General features: G+C 47.2%; 1 protein-coding gene across 4 annotated transcripts in view; it reads right to left on the bottom strand.

Moving 5' to 3' along the window:
* Positions 1–6,183: 6,183 nt before the first annotated feature.
* NRF1 (nuclear respiratory factor 1) overlaps positions 6,184–21,924 on the bottom strand; it is a 336,328-nt gene continuing 320,587 nt past the window's right edge. For all 4 annotated transcript variants that reach the window (XM_029615700.1, XM_029615701.1, XM_029615698.1 and 1 more), the window contains exon 12: positions 6,184–9,713. In XM_029615700.1, coding sequence (XP_029471560.1) covers positions 9,550–9,713 — 164 coding nt within the window. In that variant the 3' untranslated portion in view covers positions 6,184–9,549. The remainder of the gene's footprint in view (positions 9,714–21,924) is intronic.

Consider the following 21,924-nt stretch of genomic DNA (forward strand, 5'->3'; position numbering starts at 1 on the left):
AGCTCTGTTGAAGGAGTGATCCCCACATCCAGCTGAAGCTGGACAGATTGAGATGGGTCGGAGCTAAACATTGAAATCCTTTGGGTTGGAGAAGGGCAAGAGAAGCATAAATGGTAGCCATGCTCCACAATTTTCAGGATTCACTGGTCCCTGCTGACATGGATCCACTCCAGGAGGAAAGACCAGAATTCCCCTTTCCCTCTGGAGAAAGCAGGGCGGTGGGGCTCAAGGAAGTCAAAAACTGATCCCAGGCTTAGGCTGCGACTGCTGCTGGGCCTTCAGTTGACGCTTTTCTGTCTGCTGACCTCTAGACTTGTTGGGCATGGAGTGGTGGTGGTGGTGCGGGGGCAGGAAGGAAGAATTCCACCTTGACTTCCTGTACCGTGAGACCATCGATGCCTCATTCTGAGCAGCTCCACTGTGTTACCTCATGCTATGGCTTCAGGCTGTTACCGGACAGCATCTTCTGCAGGGCTTTCATCTTCTAAGTACAGTGCTGCTGCCCCCGCGGAGAAATCCTACCACAATTGTAGACACTGGGCTCATTATGATCTAGGCCCAGGCAGAGATAGCAAACAGCGTGGTATCGGTAATGGCCGTGCAGCACCCACACATGCAGGCCTAAAAAGCACTGTGTCAGGTTATCGGGGTCACCTGCAAGTAAGCCGTTCCAGAACTGGGCTTTAATTTAGTATACGCTTTATCAGAAAGCAAATATGTCCTGGCTTATATTTGCTGGATTATATGTTGGGGCACAATTCCCTTCTCTTTAGGAACAAAGGGATTCAGGTTCAACAGCAACTCAGAAAGCAAATTCACAGTTCATGCCAGTCCAGGTCAAGACCTTGGGGCTTCACCCTACAGGCACAGATACCCCCATTTATAGAAATATGGGGCTCTTACGTCTCCTCTGGAATCTCACAACTTGGCCCTCAGCCCTCGAATTGCTGATACATTGTCTTATTTCCAACAAGCCCTTATAAATCCCTGGGGTCTAATCTGGATCCTCAGGGGCGGGGTTACAGGTCTGGACTTGAGAGATTAAAGAAGCCTTTTCTGAGTGGCTCAGCTTCCGTTCAGAGGAGTCACATAATGGCTTATAGACAAAGCTCCAACCCTTCCCACCCCCCAAGCAGGGCAGACCTTGGTTCAGACCTGGACAGAGCTCCTTTTTATGCTGACCGTAGTCTTTTTGGCCTTGGATTTTTCTATTATTTCTTCTTTATCTTTTTTTTTTTTTAAGAACTGAACAGTTCTGTTCAGAAGCTGCCTGACCCCACCTCCCCACAGCTGTTCCTAAACAAGGTTTCAGCAATCCCAGAGGATATTAAAATCATAACCTGAGCTTACTCTGAAAAGGCTGTAAGGTCTGTAGCACAGAGGGAAGTTTGCCAGATAACAGAAATAATTGAGAAATAACCATAATAACCATAGCCCAATCACTGCTGGTGAGATACCTGGCAATTACTGCTGTGGTTACTGATAATTTAGCCAGTGCCTGAAGATTGGACTCCCTCCTCACAGAAAAAAAAAAGAGTCTATGTGAGTTAGAAAGAGTTGTTCCCATGTGTTCAGTACATTTCTGTAAATGCCCACAGCAACGCTGGCCTGGAAGAGTCTGAACTTGTTTGAGCTCAGAAGTTAAGCCGGGTCAGGCCTGGCTAGCATCAGGATAGAGGAAGACCAGGCATTGTGGACAATCATTGCAGTCTTCTGTCACAAAGAAGAGTCCCAGGCACCGTGATTTTCCAGAACTGGATTAAAACATCCAAGAGTCCATTTTGAGTATAAAAAGTAGTTTCACATAGTAAGCAGAGCAGACCCAAAAGTGATGCAGCCAGTGCTGGTGCTCCCCATAACATCTGTGTATGTATTCCCGCATTCTTTACAGAAATATGAAGTGAAGGCCAGGACTGGATCAGTTTACCTGAGTCAGGTGGCAATCCTAACCGGAAAGCACCGAGTGGCCATGTAAGGTAAAAAGAGGCCAAGACCTTCTGTTCCCAGGAGTTCTTTGCACACCTACAAAGCTACCACCACGTTCTCCAGGAGCTGCTGCTTCTAGCTGGATTTTGGTCTGCGTACTGTAGAGCATGTCACATTAGTACTATCTTTGCTCTAAAGTCTCCACCATGCAAGCCCCCTTAGGCCTTAGCTTCTACATCTTATTGTTGCGTCTGTTGGTCGCAGACGGCTGCGACCGCTCTGCCTTACCTCTTTTCTTCCCTTTTTCTCCTCCTTGGGCAAGATGGCTACTTCCAGTGCCGAGTGCCGAGGGCCTCGGCGTCTCCAGCTCAGCATGGGCGTCCCAGTTCGCCGTGCTCATTCCCGTGGCCTCCTAGGGCGCGCGCGCATCTCCTACGCTCAATTACACGTCATGGCGGAACCTTGGGGGCGTCCCCACCGCATGACGTCAATACCTCCAGGTATTTAAAGCCTGCGCTACGCTTCCAACTTTGAGTTAGCTAAGACTCCGGTTTAGCTACTCTGACCGCTTTAAGCTGAATGCTTAGACGCTGCTCTACACTCCAGGGCCTCGCTCCATTAGAAGCTCTAGGCACCCGCTCCTCGGGGGTCTCTCGCTTCCACCCACCCTTCGGGGCTCTACTAATTAGACAACCGCTCCTTGGGGGTCTCTCTCTCTTATTTCATTTCAGGATCTCCGAACTATCAGGTACTCGCTCCTCGAGGGCCTACCAGTCTAAGTATCCTGCACCTTTGGTCCCACCTTCCTCATTATCAGGAAGACGCTTGCACTACGTTCCAGTGAGTACCTTTATGATCCTTTATGGCGAAACCGAACGACGGTATATAAAACTCGATAAATAAATGATCCGGTTCTCCAACTCCACCCACCAGGCTCGGCTTATCCCGCACCGCGTGTTCCTATCTACCTTGAACATCTGGGTGAGACTTCTACATCTGAGACTGTCAGAACGTATTGGCATCTTACCGGACTCCAGTGCCTTTCCTTCCTGCCTCATACCATCTATCTACAGCAATACAATAAAGCTTTCCACCTACAAGTGTCAGCTCTCTGCGTTTAGCCTATCGCTGTGGTTCCCCACGGGGCCCCTCCCCGTGGGAGGAGTCATCTCCACTACGACTAAGGGTCCACACAATGCCACAAACACAACACTTATCTACCTAGCGCTATAAAAATCACTTTTGCTGTTCCTGCTGAGTCACCGGCTTCATGCTAACAACAGGTGATGGATGAAAAGAGAAGGATGTGGCACTCTCAACAGCCATCTGGCCTAGTTCCTTTTATTTACTGATTTGTTGTATTCTAGTATTCTATGGTGTCCTCATAAAAAACAGGATTACATGGTTAGTTTGAAAATGTTGCAAAGACAAATGGACTTATTGTGGTTTAGAGAAAGAAGCAGAGTGAAATGCAGATTTGCAAGTAAGATTTAAAGAAGGTAGGCAAGACTGTTGTTCAAATAATCTAGCTAGCAGTTTCAACAGAATCATCAGGACTTCCTTTTCCAGTTTGATTTTTACTTTCCTTATCAGGTGATAGTGAGCTGATGTGCCCCCACACTGATACATGCAATGTATGAACACAGTACAAACAGCTGAACAGTATTTAACGAAGGAGGCTGGTACAAAGATAGCAACTGACAGCAGATAATGGTCCATCCAGGGTACTAACCACTGCTCCATGCAGGTTACCTTCCATGCCTTCTGTTGAGGGTTGTAACAGCCACTCTGTGCAAGTTTCCACCACGCCTTCTGTTGAGGGCTGTAACATCTGCTCTGTGCAGGTTTTCACCATGCCTTCTGTTGAGGGTTGCAACATCCGCTTTGTGCAGGTTTCCACCATGCCTTCTGTTGAGGGTTGTAACAGCCGCTTTGTGCAGGTTTCCACCATGCCTTCTGTTGAGGGTTGTAACAGCCGCTTTGTGCAGGTTTCCACCATGCCTTCTGTTGAGGGCTGTAACATCCGCTCTGTGCAGGTTTTCACCATTCCTTCTGTTGAGGGTTGTAACAGCCGCTCTGTGCAGGTTTCCACCATGCCTTCTGTTGAGGGTTGTAACAGCCGCTCTGTGCAGGTTTCCACCATGCCTTCTGTTGAGGGTTGTAACATCCGCTTTGTGCAGGTTTCCATCATGCCTTCTGTTGAGGGTTGTAACATCCGCTCTGTGCAGGTTTTCACCATACCTTCTGTTGAGGGTTGTAACAACCACTCTGTGCAGGTTACCTTCCATGCCTTCTGTTGAGGGTTGTAACAGCCGCTCTCTGCAGGTTTTCCACCATGCCTTCTGTTGAGGGTTGTAACAGCCGCTCTGTGCAGGTTTCCACCATGCCTTCTGTTGAGGGTTGTAACAGCCGCTCTGTGCAGGTTTCCACCATGCCTTCTACTGAGGGTTGTAACAGCCACTCTCTGCAGGTTTCCACCATGCCTTCTGTTGAGGATTGTAACAGCTGCTCTCTGCAGGTTTCCACCATGCCTTCTGTTGAGGGTTGTAACACATTTCTAGTTATACTTTATGGTCGCTTTATCTCTATTTGGTGAGGGTCTGTCTGTGTTCTGCATGTGCAACTGAACTTGAGGTATTCTACTAGCATGTAATTTCTCTGTAGGGATCTATAACAGCTTGGTTTTTTCTATTTTCCTAGTGTTGAAGGGCCTGGTGTAATATTTGCAGTGTTCCCTTTTCATAGGTAGGGTTGTTACTGTTTGAGTGTTGGCAGCTAGTGCTGTTTTGGTATTGAAGTTTATTATATTGTAATCGTAATTCAGTTTACTCATGGCTTTTAAGGCCAAGACCACAACCAACATGCTATAGGCCTAATACCATACAGGTTCCAAATATTTTTAGCAAGGTTTTCTGATTGGCACCACAACAGTGCATTTAAATATAATATACATGCTGTAAGAGAGATTTTTCAACTCAGAAGACTATACTTTGAATGTTTTCATATAAAATCTTATTATAGGTGCATAGTTTTTAATTGTATGTTTGGAGGGCATGACTGGAGGAGAGGGCGTACAAGATTGTAAGGGGGAGAGTGGAGCTGGCAAGCAACATGATGGGATTTCATTTTGAAATTCCTGTGTGTGCTGTATCGGGTTGACTTGGAACCTGCTACAAAGCAGGAGCAAAGTCGGTGGGTGTGCAAGTATTCCCGGGTCCAGGTGGCCTCCAGATTTTCAAAGAGAAACTTCATAGTTTCCCAGTCTCTTATATTATGTGTATTGGATATGTCTGATGATACTGAATCCTCTGATCTGTCCATAAGATACAGATAAAAATACTGTCCATGCTCATTATTCCAACATTAGAAACCTAACTAATGTAAATATGTTGAATAGTATTTGACGTGTGGATGTATGTTTTTGATTAATCTTTTGATGGTTTTAAGTGTTAATATGTATGTCATTTTGTACCCTGCCTGGAACTGTAGATGCAATGAACCCTCAAAATACGGACACCACACCCCAACACCAAAACTTTAAAAAAAGATACTAAAAAGAAGGCAAAAATAATGCAACCAACATTATTTTTTATACTAAGAAAGTAAAGTCAGAACTTAAAACATGGTTTTTCTGCTGTGCGTATGCAGAATCCAATTAAAGAAAATGACCTTGTAACTCTTGCTCCTATTTTTAAGAGTTGGTATTTTCTTTTTATATCTTTTATCTTACCTACTGTTTTTAATTTTTATTCTGTTTCGATTTTATAATTTAAAGTTTTGTATTCATTGTTAATTATTTATTATCTTGTAGTTACAAATTTGTTGGAAATTTATTTTATTGACAATTGTATTTTACTCTTTTATATTGTAAACCATTGTGATGGAAAACCGAACTTAATAAACTAAACTAAAACTAAATAGAGTGGGTTATACATTTTTATAAATAAATAAGGCTAAAGGCGACAGGATCCCCATACTGGTTCCAACTGAGCTGGAAGCCCAAAGGAGCAGGAGGAAACGGCCAGATAAAATTAGAAATTAAATCACCCTACATTTAACTGAATCTCCCAACTCCTGGTGTTGTGTAAAGAGTGAGGGTGCACTTTTTCACTTCGCTACAGATGCCAAATGGCCTGGCTACGGCTCTGGACACAGCAGAACCAAGAAGCTCCCGAGTTGACACCGTAATCAGTGCTATTGTACTGCTGCGTTAACCTTTTTGAACGCATGTGAAAATGAAGCACAGGCCCCTTGATCTGTACACACAATTTGCAATTATTTATTTTCTGAATGAGGAGGCATCAATAGACAGAATGGGAGCCGTGTCATAACATGCTCAGACGCTGTGCCCTCCGATCTTTTCTGGGACCGGAACAATCTGATCACATAGCAAAGAAAGCAATCCGACTTCTGCACAATAATAATAATATTTATAATAATAAAAAACTGTATACGCTAGGCTTGTTATACAAGTAAATACTTCTCAAAATCCATACAGAAAAAAAAAACACAACCTTATTACAAAGAACATTTGATATTTTCATATAAAACAAGTAAATACAAGGATCGAAGGCCGAGTGAGAGGGATGGGGTTTTAAGGTTCACGGACAGATAAACAAAACGAAACAAACTTAAATACGCACACCACTGCACACGTTAAGAGGCGGTAGCGTCTGGGGGGGGGGGCGGAGGGGGAACTAGTCAGCTATTGGGAGTGAAGATTTGGCGGCTGCAAGGTCAAATTTTAAAAATCAGTCTTCAGAAACAGTAGGCGAAACCGTGGGTTCTCAACACTAGCGGCCAGCCCATGATAAAGTGTCCTGCAGCACTGGCAGACATCACGATACGCTCTTTGGGAATGGACAGGAGCTTTTCCGATTGGAAACCGGAACAACGGCATGGGGTGGCGATGCGGGGCGGGGGCCCTTCTCAGTCTCCCCACCATGGTACCTGCACATCAGGGGTTTCTCTCGGATGGAGGCTCGTTCCCTTCCCCCCTCAAAACATGACGGAAATAGTTTCACCTTAATAAAGAGGTATTTTTCCCTTCTGAGCTATGCGTGGCAGCATCTCCTGCTCTTGCTGAAACACGGCTGGAGAGACAAGATGAAAGGGCTGTGGGGAGGGGAGAGGGCGCTCTCTCGGAACCCCCCACCAGGGATGATTTTCTTGTCTTACTTCTCTCCAAGCCCCCCGCCTGAGGAGAGCTGCCACTTCAGGGGACTGTACGACACCGATTCCCAATCAGGGAACCAGAGGGGGTGTTTCAACGTGAGTGCCTTCCCAGGATCTTCCAAACACAGGGGGCACCCAGGTGGCTTACAGTGGGGGGGGGACTTTCCATGATGTGCATTCATTGGAGGGGGGGGGGGGGAAATGGCAGGCTGCCTGCGGGGACCCTCGGAAGGCGAGTCCTTTCAGGCTAGGGGTGGGGGGGGGGGGGGGTCCCCATAGGCAGACTGCCGTTTGGCCTCCATTTCCTGTAAATCAGATAAAATGAAGAGCAGCAAATCAGTACTGGTGATGGTGGCTGTACTGCAGGGAGAGTGCATCCTTCCAACAAGGGCAGGAGTGGGGGGGGGGGGGGGGGTTAGCCCTTTCTGCCTCTCAGGACATCCCCCACCTTAAAGGAGACAAGAGCTGAGCACAGAACTCACAGGAAATCTGTTAAATTAAACCTCACACATCCTCACTATCAATCATATAGTGTGGGTGCACCAGACGTACCTATACATTTCATGATTTAGCAATGCAAAATAAAAGACACATAACCTAAAAACCCTTAAGACGGTAAACTGAAGGGAATGTTCCCTGGTCAGCATTTAAGCCGTCCTCTCTCCAAAATTCAGATCAACAAAAATGGGAATCTAGTTTAGATCTCCTGTGGAACAGGGTCCACATATTAAAAAAATTCCCATGAAGCAGCAAATATAAGTCAAAGAGGAAAAAGGAAGGGGGAGCAAAAGAGGAAGGAGCTTTCTATACAGACGAAAACAGGAAATGATCTCCTGGGCAAGGCAGAGGAGGAGAAGCTGCCTCTGGAAACAAGGGGAGGAGTCTGCTAGGCAGAGGAGACAAGGGAGGGGCCTACCATGTAAACGAAGGGATTTTTGCTTTGCAGATGAGCAGGAGGAGGAGCGGCCTCTGAAAATAAGGAGTTGTCAGCTGTGCAGATTAGGAAGTAGAATCACCTTTTACAGATAAAAAGGTAGACTTTTGCAGATATACGTGAGGAAAAGCCTGGTAAGGTGAGGTTTCCTAAGTGGATAAGAACACAGTGTGCCTGGAAAGTATGGAAGCAGGAGCATCGTCTTTTACAGATGGGACTTGAGTAAAGGGTGGAGCACAGAAACCTTTATTCAGATGAGGAGGATGTGTCTGGGTTCAGCAGGATCTTCCCGGGAAAACAAGCAGCGGACGATTGAGCGGAAGTTACTTTATTCAAGCATTAAATTCAAGGCTCTCGTGGGTTTCCAGCAAGGGTGGGGGGGGGGGGGGGGCAGGTGTACGTACTTAGCTAAGACTCCCCCCCCTCCCTAAATCGCTTCCTGAAGATCGCATTCCTATTTCTGCTCACCCAGTTTTCCCCCACATTGTCTGCCCCCCCAAAAAAGAAACATTTTACTGCATACAAAAAAGTTTCATAACAAACCTGTCCTCCTCAGATTCAAGTAGTTAGTGAGCTGGAAACATGACCTTCAGCGTTTTCTGGGCTCCCAAGATTCCATCAAGGCAGGAAGTGTGCTTGGTAGTACCACACACACACACACACACACACACACACGCAGGCAAAATCACAGACACACACACACACACTCTCATACACACACACACACTCTCATATATACACACTCTCATACACACACACACACTCATACACACACACACACACATGCGCACACACACACACACACACACACACACACGGGGGGCACTGACTGCTGCCTCATGTGCTCCATCCAGATGTTCCCACAGTTACAGCAGGACACACACACGCACACACACACACACACACACACACGGGGCACTGACAGCTGCCTCATGTGCTCCATCCAGATGTTCCCACAGTTATAGCAGGACACACACACACACACACACACACGGGGCACTGACAGCTGCCTCATGTGCTCCATCCAGATGTTCCCACAGTTACAGCAGGACTCTGACAGCTGGGCTTTTGAGAACCACAAAACTGACAAAAGCACAAGGCCATCAGGGCCGGCATTAGACATATTGAGGTCCAGCTCAGAAAGTAAGGAGTGCGGCCCAGCCAGCGTCGGGTGCCCTGGAGTTCTGCCTCAGTGACCACATTCAGCTTCACCAGGGGAGTCCTAGGGCAATTGCCCCGACGGCTCTCCCTTCCCTTACCCTCCCCAAAGCCGGCCCTAAAAAAAAAAAGGTCTCAGCAATCCCAGGGTTTCTAGAGGATGTTAAAATCATAATGAGAGCCCTACTTCTGCTGGGGAGCTGGTGGAGGGAGGAGAGGCGAGTGTAAGGCGGAAATTATGCTTTTAAAAAGTTAACGCAACCTTTGCTCCACACTGTTGCAAGTCTGTGCCACCTGATTACACCTCTATATGCATTCAAATTTTAAGAGACAGGCTATGGCATCACATGGCAGTGTCACTGTTCCAGAGTCACGACCTCCACCGCCTGGCCGTCCATAGTGACGCTGGCGTCCGCTATCCTGGTGGTGACTGGGGCCATGGCGACCTGGACAGGCCCGTTCCCCTGGGCGAGGCTGGTTACCACGGTCTGGTACATGCTGACTGGAATCTGGACCAGGCCTGCAGAGAGGGGAAGGAAGAAGAAGAGACACATCTGTCAGACGGGAGCCGGCATTCCACCAAAGACATTTACCAACAGGGCAGAATAAGAAGAACGTCAAAGGAAGAAGCCAAAAGAGCAAGCGCCGGGTTACGTAGAGGACAACGTGGCCTGTGAAAAACCCCGACACCCTGGGGAGAGAGGGAGACCCCTCCAGCCAAATGTCCACACGGGAGAGGACAGGGCAGGTCGGAGGAGCTTCCCTTTCTAATGAAATGCGCCACAGTTGTTTGATTTCTGGCACTGCTCTGCTTAAAAACAGGAAATCCACAGTATTTTATTTAAAGCAACTTGCCCGACTTAGATATATTTGTGTAAAACATAGATTTCGTTTCATATGTCTCTCTGATATGTCCTTTATTTCTAAATCTGGGAAATTTAGGTCTGACTGTCTCATGAAAAATACATCATATTTGGAACCCTGATTACATAGGTAACCTCACCCTACTTTTGCTTTATATATATATATATATATATATATATTTTTTTTTTTTTTTACAGTTTCCATCTTGCCCCCAATGGCTATAAGAACATTTTGGCTTAACTACCTTACAGAAATGGCAGCAAATTAAATATATGCATCACATTTCGTAAATATCTGACATGATTCTAATTCTGCATCAGTAAACCTTTCAAGCTCAATGCAGAGCATAAGAAGTGAAAATACTGGAGTCTGCAGCTCAGAGTAGAATATAGGGACTGAAAATGCCACAGACTCTTGCACAATGAGGTACACAGGGACTGAAAATGCCACAGACTCTTGCACAGTGAGGTACAAAGGGACTGAAAATGCCACAGACTCTTGCACAGTGAGGTACACAGGGACTGAACATGCCACAGACTCTTGCACAGTGAGGTACACAGGGACTGAAAATGCCACAGACTCTTGCACAGTGAGGTACACAGGGACTGAAAATGCCACAGACTCTTGCACAGTGAGGTACACAGGGAATGAAAATGCCACAGACTCTTGCACAGTGAGGTACACAGGGACTGAACATGCCACAGACTCCTGCACAGTGAGGTACACAGGGACTGAACATGCCACAGACTCCTGCAGTGAGGTACCCAGGGACTGAAAATGCGACAGACTCTTGCACAGTGAGGTAGACAGGGACTGAACATGCCACAGACTCTTGCACAGTGAGGTACACAGGGACTGAAAATGTCACAGACTCTTGCACAGTGAGGTACCCAGGGACTGAACATGCCACAGACTCCTGCAGTGACGTACCCAGGGACTGAAAATGCGACAGACTCTTGCACAGTGAGGTACACAGGGACTGAAAATGTCACAGACTCTTGCACAGTGAGGTACACAGGGACTGAACATGCCACAGACTCCTGCAGTGAGGTACCCAGGGACTGAAAATGCGACAGACTCTTGCACAGTGAGGTACACAGGGACTGAAAATGCCACAGACTCTTGCACAGTGAGGTACACAGGGAATGAAAATGCCACAGACTCTTGCACAGTGAGGTACACAGGGACTGAACATGCCACAGACTCCTGCAGTGAGGTACCCAGGGACTGAAAATGCGACAGACTCTTGCACAGTGAGGTAGACAGGGACTGAAAATGCCACAGACTCTTGCACAGTGAGGTACACAGGGACTGAAAATGTCACAGACTCTTGCACAGTGAGGTACCCAGGGACTGAAAATGCCACAGACTCCTGCACAGTGAGGTACACAGGGACTGAAAATGCCACAGACTCCTGCACAGTGAGGTACACAGGGACTGAAAATGCCACAGACTCCTGCACAGTGAGGTACACAGGGACTGAAAATGCCACAGATTCTTGCACAATGAGGTACACAGGGAATGAATATGCCACAGATTCATAAACAGTGAGGTAAACAGAAATAAAAAATGCCACAGACTCCAGCACAGCGAGGTATATGGGGAGAGTAAATACTGGAGACAATGCAGAACACAGGGAATAGAAATGGAGGATGTGCCTGCAAAATGCGGACCAGAAGAGCTGAAAATGTCAGGCACTTGGAGCGAGTGCCCGCGCCTCCTTCCAAACCCGAGCATTCCAGCAGAAGGGAGGAAATGAAGGAAAGCGACAAAGGGCTGGAGACAGGCGTTGGTAACACTGAGGCAGGGTCAATCCCCCTCCTGAAAGAGGCGACCAAGGAGCTGTGAGGCTTTAATCAGGCCTGGGATTGTTCCTGTCCTGCAGCTGCCAGGCCTGGCCACTAATCAGCCTTAATCCATCCTGCACATGGTTATAATCGCAAGCAGGGATTTAAGGTCTTTCAGTTTTATTAAGGAGCAGGCACACCTACACCTAAACTCATACCAATTCATTATTCAAAGCTATGCCAGATAGATGTGGCTACAAAAGCTGTGGGCACCATTTTCAAAACAGTGCCGGCTGGCCTCAGACGCCCCTTTTCCCCGTCACGCGACTCTTAGCTTGTAGCTAACTTGAGAATCTCGAGGTAAGCCGCATTATTTGATTAACATGGTTTTTGCCTGTCCGTGAGATGATCAGCCTTGCATCTGCATGCTAATTGGCTCATCGCCATAACTGGGTTAACCTAGGGAGAAGCAGCGTGCATTACTGCTGTGCTAGGGCATTTACCGTGTGGTACACGCCTGTCGCGATTTAGAAAATAACTCTCTTAGACTGTAAACCCTCTGGGGGGTGGGGAAACACCTAATATAGCTGAAATGTAACTCGCCTTCAGCTACCAATGAAAAGGCGTGAGCTAAATCTAAATACCTAAATAATAATAATAATGTGATCAATATGAACCTTTATGCAAGTTTACCCCATAATTATTGCAGAATTTGATAATGCCGCAGAATCTTAAAAAAAACCAACCTGTCTGCCACAAGAAATCAGGGGTTGCGACTATAGGCACTGCATGTAGAAGTCCAGAATGTAAATGCCTGCCCTTGTGGCTCAGTAGCCATTCAGGAGATCTAGCTTTAAATCCTGAGCCCAGCTTCTGTTCCTCAGGCTAGTCAGGTGTGGTTGTGCCACAGGGGCAGTATTTATAGTCCTTTTTCTGGAGGGGGCTGCAGTATGAGTGTAATGACTGGTCTAGATGAGGGGAAAGAGCAGTTAAAACTGAGACCACCCCTTCCCCGGGTCATTAGCCCTCTGGTAGCTGAAGCACGTCCCAGGGCACAAACCCTGGTAGCTAGACTGGTCACTTACAGCTGCCGCCTGCCTAAGGATTGTTAATGTAGAGTGGGCTGGGATCCTCTCTGGATGAAAAACAGCAATATGAATATAAATTGTTCTTCTTTCTGGGGAGCTGATAGTTTCATTTCATTTGTAAGAGAAACTCACAGCTCCTAGCTTGCAAAATTATTCAGGTTAAAGGAGTGGACCCACTACCCCTCCTTAACCTGTGCAGGAATAGGCTGGATACCTAGTCCACCTTAAAACTCAAAGAGGGAGAGAGCTCTGTGGGCAGGATCCTGCTGGGCAGGATAAGAAATGAAGCCCAGATAGAAATAAAGGTCCCTGAATCTCCAGGAGAAGTGAGCTCCTGAACCCTTTCAGGTAAACTAGGGTTCGGTACCCTGCTAGAAGGTAAGCAGTCTACATATGTTGTATACTGATTTCTTTATAATAAAGTTAAAGTTGTATGAAGAAAGGCTGGAGTCAGCATGGTTCAGCCTATGAGGTTTCAGGTGTCAGAAGTGGGATTTCTGCTCTACGCAAGGCACAGAGAGAAACCCAAGTCTCCAAGAGAGGAAAAGAAATAAAGAAGACAAAGAGGTTTATGGTATTGTGGTACCTGCCAAAGAAGCAATACTGCAGTGGGGCACAAAGCACTGAAGTGTAAAAGACCGTGGCTCCGGGAGGAGCACAGAAAATGCTTTTGCTTAACACAGAGAGTGGTATTCTGGAACCTGAAAAAAAGATTAGCTGTGAAAGTTTGTTTGCAAGTAAGGAGAAAAGCTCCGCTTGCTTAACACAGAATACAAAAGGGAGAAACAGTTTGAGTAAAGAGACTGTGTTTGAATAAAGCGTGGTTCCTGCAGAAAGTGAAGCTGCCAGAGTTAGCTGTGAACAGGGCGGGATCCTCCAGCAGAAAGGTAGCCTGCTCAATACTAGAGCCCAAGGAAGTCAAAATGCAACCTGTGGTTCAAAGCCCACTGGAAGTACAGAGACAACTACAAGAGCGTTCCATTGGGTCCCAGATTCCTTGGACATGAACCAGAAAGAGTTTGAAGCAACCTTGGCCTCCATAATTGCCAAGCTGGCAGAAATAAAGCTAAAAACAGAAGAAGTGCAGCAGCTGTATGAATCACCTGACAGGTGCTTTTCCCTTCAAAGGGACAAGGGTGCAAAAGAAGAAAAGAACAGCAATTGTGCTGGAGCCAGAGCAGAGACTGTGGACGGTGTGACAGGAAAACCTGGCATGGATCCAGTGAATACACTGCTGGAACAGAGGGCAAAAGACAAGCCACAACTGCAAAAACAGGCAAGAGCTGAATACAAGTGAAAAGCATGAATGCCAGGTAAACGAACCTGCAGTGACTGTGACTGTTATGCAAAAGAGCTCATGGTGGAGCTGTACAGCCTGGCCTGAAAGAGGCAACACAGATTGCCCAGGCAGTATCAAAGTTGGAAGCAGCACCAACTTGCCTGAAGAAGGCACTGCGGAAGAGCCAGAGAAAAGCACTGCAAAAAAAAAGCGAGAGAGAGGCACTGCAGATGAGCCAGTGAGAGGTGCTGCAGGGAAACCAAAGAGAGATGCTGCTGAGAGGCCAGCGAGAGAGACCGCAGAAAGGCCAGAGGGAGGCGCTGCAGAGTACACAGATGCAACCACTGCAGAATGGCAAGAAAATGGTGCTGCAGTTGAAGATGGTGCAGAGGAGTCAGAAGATGCTGTAGTAAAAGCGGGAAAAAAGAGTGAAAGCCACTGCAGACACTCCCAAGTAAAGTGCAGAGAGTCCAGCCTGGGAAGGAATGGAACCAGAACAACAAGTGGACTCAAGTGAAATACTGGGAGCGGACACTGTGCAAAAGACACAGTGGCTGCTGGATATGGTGGCATTTGAGGCATCCCTAATGAGGGGCGGGGGGAGCAAGGCCCATAGTCCTGACCAAAATTCTAGCTGGTAGAAGGCCAGAGAAAGTGTATCGGGTAGGAGAACCCCCTTCCCTGGATGGGATCCAGGGCGAGTGAAGACGGTTCAAGCTGAGGAGGGAGGGTATGTAAAGGAGTGTACCTACTACCCCTCTTTAATCTGTGTAGGAACAGGAGAAGTGAGCTCCTGAACCTTCTCTGGTAAGTTAGTGCTGGGTACACTGCTAGAAGGTAAGCGGCCAACATATGATGTCTGCTGATTTATGTTATAATAAATGCACAGTCGCAGGATGGAAAGCTGGAGTCAGCGTGGTTTCTGCCTCCAGCCTCTGAGGTTTCATTCGGCTGTCCTACCCCAGGGTACAACTTATGTGATATCCGACGCAACCTCAGTGTCAACGCTGCTGAATTTGGGGCTTAAACCTCGGACTGCGACTCTTGCTTTACGTTTTTCATTGGAGAGCATGCCCCGGAACATCCCACCAGATCCGGAACAGCACTGCACCAGATCTCATACACCAAAAATAATCACAATCCCCAGGCCTTCTGGAAAAGCTCTGGCTTTCAAGTCTCCCTTTGCAGCACTCGGTGCAGGCACAGGTGCCCTCGCTCCTGTGCCGTGAGGTGGGGCCTTGCCCCGCTGCAAAAGAGCAGGCAGAGGCCGCGGCACCTTGCTCCTGAGGAGACTTCTCTCCTGCTTCCTCTGTGGGTTATTTTTTTTTTTTCTGCTGCTGCTGGGAGTCTGCAGTGCGGAACAATAGAGTGATTCATCCTGCAATCTTTCAACCCAGCTGTTTACTGACTGCGGATTACTGCAGTCATGTGAGCTACTTTACAGCAAGACAAGCTGTTGAGGGGGCTGAGAAGGTCACCAGGAGACAGAGGGCTTGGGGATGGACATGCCGGCCCGGCCTACACAGCGCTCTGTGGTTGGGGGGGGAGGCGGCAGACTGAATGGTCTTTATCGGCCATTATTTACTAAGTTACTGTATGCTGCAACGTGGCTGCGCAAAGCCGGTAGGGGATAGCAGGGGAGGCCGTTTGCCCTGGGCCACGGCAACGGTGGAACATTAATATTTTTAAACACAGGCTCCTTGTCACAGGTAGCTTTGACTGCGTGCGGTAACTGTGACTGAACATACACGCCGGGGTTGACACACAAGATTTCAGAAAGCTACTCCCAGCCTGGAGTAGCTGTTTACTGTGAGAGATGAAAAGCCCTTAGGTTTGTGAGCTGACATGGATATTGAGACTCCGTAAAAGGTATCGACCATCTAACAATTTAATGTACTCCACTGGATCAAGTGAGTGGATCATTTATTACACCTATAATCAGGACTGGAAAAATCCCAGGAGTCGGGTCTTCGGAGCGCCTAAAATTTGGCACTTGGACCCTAAAAGGCAGAAAAACAAAAAAGGAAAAAGGAAAAGAAGTAAAATATATAAAAATCGAAACTAAAAAAAAAAAAAGAACAAAATAAATAAAAAAGCCAAACAAAATAAAATAGAAATAACAAGAGTGAACGAGTGAGAAAAAATAATGAAAAATGTTTCCTAGCTCCTAAATCTTTTGACTGGGTCCTAAGTTTCTAAAATATAGTTTCATCCGTGCCTATATTTACAAACGAAAACACTGGACTTAGTTACTTACAGTATTGGTACAATAAAGTCAGTTCAGTTAAGATACCCAGATTATAAGGGCAAGTGCACTATGTTATTCAATTACATACCATGAAAGGGAACCACAGACATTAGACATTCACATTAGTGAAAAGGAATTTACTCCCAATCATACACATTAAGTAGCAGGGATGAGACTAGAACTCGGGTCCCCTGGCTGTGAATGGTTTATGCCCTAATCACCAGATTATCTTTGCACTTCTGGTTACAGTTTACCCCATTTGCTGTGAAGCGACTGAAACAGATTGGGAGAACCCTGCAGCTCATGTTCAACACCAATTCTTTCTCTCCGAGTAATAATAATTTGAATTTACATGGCACCCTTTCATCCCATCACACGCAGAAACATGCGTGCAGCCATGTCTCTGGTGGGCCGGCCTTACACACCGCATGGCATTCTCTGAGGAAATAATGCTGGAATTACTCAATCACAGTGCTGTAAACTGAGCCGCAACGGAGATAAAGGGGCCTGAGCAAAAAGCAATATGCAAAATATTTCTACCCCCCTTTATCACTGACCCACATCTCAAAGCAGCTCATTTTATCCAAACAGATAATAGCAACATGTTCAACAAATCCAAGATGGAGCTAGCGGGACTGGCTGTAAGTGACAAGAGACCGACAGAGGAAGAGTCAAGAACCAGAAGCCATCAAACACCCTCCCCCCCCAGCCAAGTTATGCTCTAACCAGCAGATGGCTGACCCACTCCTAAGTGGCTGAAAAATGCCTTCGGGCTACTTTGCCATCCCTGAATACTTTCCATAATTATCTGGCTCTGGAACTTGTAAGGAAACGCAGTTTTCTGAAACGAAGGAGGACTGGCGTGAGCCACCTGATGAGAGAGCGATAGCCGCACTGGTCCTGGTGAGGACTGGATCCCCTGCAGGTGCTAAGGCCTCGGATTGGCCACTGGAAGGAATTATGCAAAGTTGATGTCCTAGACGAGTTTCAAGATCTCGCCAGGCCCCCCCCCCCCCCCCCCCCCGCGTCAGGTGACACTCCTCGGCAGGACTTAGGTGGTCAGACTGCCCCCACAGAGGGAGTGAAGGGGAGGGCGCTTCCTGCTGACCCATTCTCGGTGCCGAGTTCTGTAGGGTTCACTGTGTCCGGCACAGCCAATAACGACGTCTCGGGGGGAGCCGAGCGCGGGAATTTTACATGGCAGCATGCATCTCACGTGCTTCCACTTTAAAATGGCCAGAAGAGCTGCAGGGATAAGCCAGGCAGAAGGGAGAACACATGGACAAGCGAGAGAGACGAGGAGAGATGCGGGCGCACATTCACATGGAGGGAGCAGGAAGAGAAAGAAGCGAAGGGGGCAAGACGAGCTGAGAGAAAGTGGGACGGCAGGGAAGGAAGGAAGGAAGGAAGGAAGGAGGAAAGAGCATCAAAGCCCCTGCTATAACGAAAGCCTGGCAGGAGGCAGCTGCAGACATCTGAACAGAACAGCCGGAACGGTGAAGTCACAACAGAGCCTCAGCTTAGTATCTGCTGTTGTGAGCAAGAAAGAGGGAAGAGGCAGAAAATACAGGGAAAGATGTTTTCCAAACAGTACCCGGCTCAGTGACGGCGCTGGGCACTGCGGCATGGGAAACCTGGCTTTGGTTCCTGAGCTCGGTTACTGCGGAGGCAGTGTTCACGCCGCCCGAGGGAAGGGCGCCTTAGCTGTTGCGCACTGACAGCCCCTAGTGGCCAGACCCAGCTGGCACACGTACCGGGTTCTGGAAGAGGCTGCAGTCTGTGGCCCCTTGCTAAGAACGGTCACTGAGAGGATCGGGCTTGAGGGAGGCTCGGAGTGTTTAAAAAAAAAAAAAGAGGAGACGGCCCTGGGAAGTTACTGATGAAAGCTCACGGCAGGGCAGTGACAGCAGAGGGCAGTTCTGATTGATCTGGAAGCTCCAAAGAGGAACCCGAAGAGCCAGAGAGAATGAAAAGAAATGGAAGAACAGAAATTACGACTAAGACAGAAAGAGAGGGAGAGGATAAGAGAGACAACCACAGAGAGAGGGTAAAAAAAAAAGCTTATATATTATGAGGAAGCGTTTCAAAGCAATTTACACAGATGAAAAGTGCTCTGCTTACGTTATCTGGCTGCCTGAACATTGCCCTCGCAAGGTGAGAATTGCTCCACAACGCATGGAGGTTTAGCCGGATTGAGAGACGGCGCTCCCGGGGGGGCATGTTCAGCGGGGGGCGGGGTGGGATAACACTGCGTGTGGATTGCATTTTCAGCTCTTTGCGCGTTATTTTCCATATTTACTCACACGATAATGCAGGTGCCGACGTCTGCAGGGGCTTTGCACCCGCGGCAAGTTTCAGCAGGGAGGCACCTGTCTACTTTCTCTTCAGTGCAAACGTTCGGGGGCGTTAAAAGCACCCACGGACACTACCCCGCGGCGTCAGGTTGAAACGGACCCCTTCCATATAGATATTATGCCTACAGGTTTGCACAGAGACTAACGAATACACTTCCAGGCTGTGCCAGGGAAGAGTGGGCATCAGGGCCCGGCGCAGGAAAGGACGTTATGAAGCAGTGGTGCCGATTAAAGGGCCAGGGAGCGCCGGCGCCACCAAGAGGCTCCGGGCCGTGGGATCCAGCCGTGCAGCGCTGCCCCAGCAGGAGCAGGAAGTGTGCTGAAAGTGACGTGGAAACAGACAATGGAAGAGAAGATGGCTGGTGCGAGAGAGGGGTCGGGGAAGAGGGGCAATCGTGCTGTAAATCTGCCGTCGTACCCTGCTACCCGGTGTCGCAACATCTGCCGGCCAATGCAATAACCTACGCGTTAAGAAACCGTGCGCTAGCTTTCAGCGCAAATTCCTAACGCTCAGATAAAATTGTTTTAAACTCCCAATGGAGTAAGCTAATGCTATGCAAGTGCGTCGGGAGTTTAAAAAAAAAAAACCACGCATTAACTATCAAACGCACATTTTAACTCGGGAAGATGAAAAGAGGCATCCCTGACAGATTATGGCAATTAAATCTCTGCCACTTACCTGGATAAGTACCGATTTATCTGGCTATCTGGTGAACTGGGCCAGATAGCCGGATAAGTTCTGCTGCTGCCGTTTGTCTGGATAAATTCATGCTTCTTGGCCTACCAAAAGTCGCAGTCCGCCCTATACAGATTTTACAAAATACCGCGGCGCGTATACTGACAGGCACAAGAAGAAGTGAACATATAACTCCAGTTTGGAAGAGTTTGCATCGGCTGCCAATTGAACAGAGAATCATTTTTAAGGTATTATGTATCATACATAAAATTCTATACGGAGATAAGAGACAATTTCGCAAAGGACTAAAAACATGGCTGTTCCAGCAAGCTTATGCAGACGAGAAAAATTAATATAGGAGTTTTAGACTTTTAATTATGTCAACTTCTTTTCTTACTGTTTTACTTTTTTATCTTTTTGTAATTTATAGATTTAAAAATTCTAGCTTTTTATGTATATTTATAACATAATAATTGCATTTTTACTTTTCCTTCTACTTTTACTATGATTGAGATGGACCTGTCCGTGCAATAGCATATAAAATGGTTTAAATAAATAAATAAATACCTATCCAGCTAAGTATTCCGGACTTTTCTCCCCCTTTTTTTAGGGTTTTAAGGGTCAATGCAGTAGTACTGGAAACTTATCTCCAGCTCTGTCCCGGGGTAATGTTTCCAGCGCTAAAAAATGTGCACTGGTCACATGCAGTCTCTCTACATCAGGGGGTACTGCTTTGCATGGGATTTGCATTTGCATGCTTTGCATGGGATTTGCATGAAAGGATAATTAAGTGGTACTCCCAGTTAGAAATGCACATTTTTTGCACGCAAAACTCCTTGCAGCATCAGCAGTAAGTGTTGTGTACAGAAAATGTGCGTTCAAATGCAGGCAGAAAGGTGTGATCGACTGAACGCTCCTTTCTGCATCGGCCTATTGGCTTTTTACAGATCTACCGATGTGTGTTTATTGCAGCTTTCTTAAACCTGTATACCATTAGGTCACCAGAAATAACATGACCGAGCATAAATGAACACTGCTCAGTCAACACTTTAGGTTTTAGAGAATCATTGACACAAGGATATCACTCTCTGCAACTGTCTTGAAATATCATCTCCCACTTCCCCCCTCAAATAAAATTATCTATCAGGAAGATAAAAGATAACCTTTCCATAAAACCTGTACCAAGCAGAAGCATAGAGATACAGAAAATGTAAGCTCCACACTCTTACAGAATCACGCACTGGATAGGGGAATACTAAGACTGTCACACGGGTATGATGAAACAACCTACTTCAAAGGAGGAACTCCAAAAAGAAGGACAGTTCAGCTTGGAAAAGAGATGAGTGAAGGGAGCTATGATACAGGTATCAAATCTTGAAAGAAGTAGGACCATGTTTCCCAATCAGTGTGCCATGGGACACTGATGCGCCTTCAGATCTGATCTGGAGTGCTATGGCACACTCATGTGCCTTCAGACCTGATCTGGTGGTCCATGGCACACTGATACACCTTCAGAGCTGATCTGGTTGCTCATGGCACAGTGATGCGCCTTTAGACCTGATCTGGTGGGCCATGACAAACTGATGCACCTTCAGAGCTGATCTGGTTGATCATGGCACATTGATGCGCCTTCAGACCTATTTAGTAAGCCATGGCACAATGATGCACCTTCAGAGCTGATCTGGTTGATCATGGCACACTGATGCACCTTCAAATCTGATCTGGCATGCCATGGCACACTCATGTGCCTTCAGACCTGATCTAGTGGTCCATGGCACACTGATACATCTTCAGAGCTGATCTGGTTGATCATGGCACATTGATGCGCCTTCAGACCTATCTAGTAAGCCATGGCACAATGATGCACCTTCAGAGCTGATCTGGTTGATCATGGCACACTGATGCACCTTCAAATCTGATCTGGCATGCCATGGCACACTCATGTGCCTTCAGACCTGATCTAGTGGTCCATGGCACACTGATACATCTTCAGAGCTGATCTGGTAAGCCATGATACACTGATGCACCTTCAGATCTGATCTGGTATGCCATGGCACACTGATGCACCTTCAGACCTGATCTGGTTGGTATTGGCACACTTATGCGTCTTCAGACCTGGTCTGGTATGCCATGGAACACTCATGCACCTTCAGATCTGATCTGGTGAGTCATGGAAATGTTTCCTTTGCCTAATGCAGTGGTGACTTTTCAATGTTGACCAATATCTGGAATCTGCTCTCAGCATCTCAACAGCAATAAAAGACATAGTGTTGACTCTTAAAGGTGCAGGCGCTCTTTTCTTAGCACAAGTGGAGTCTTGCGTGCCTCCTTCCTGCCCACCCCCGACTGTGGGAATTCATGAGCAGCACGCAGGGCATGGATAGCCCTACTCTAACCACTAGGCCATTCCTCCCCATCATTTAATTACAGGAAGG

The sequence above is a fragment of the Rhinatrema bivittatum genome, chromosome 9 (assembly GCF_901001135.1).
Source record: "Rhinatrema bivittatum chromosome 9, aRhiBiv1.1, whole genome shotgun sequence".
NCBI lineage: Eukaryota > Metazoa > Chordata > Amphibia > Gymnophiona > Rhinatrematidae > Rhinatrema > Rhinatrema bivittatum.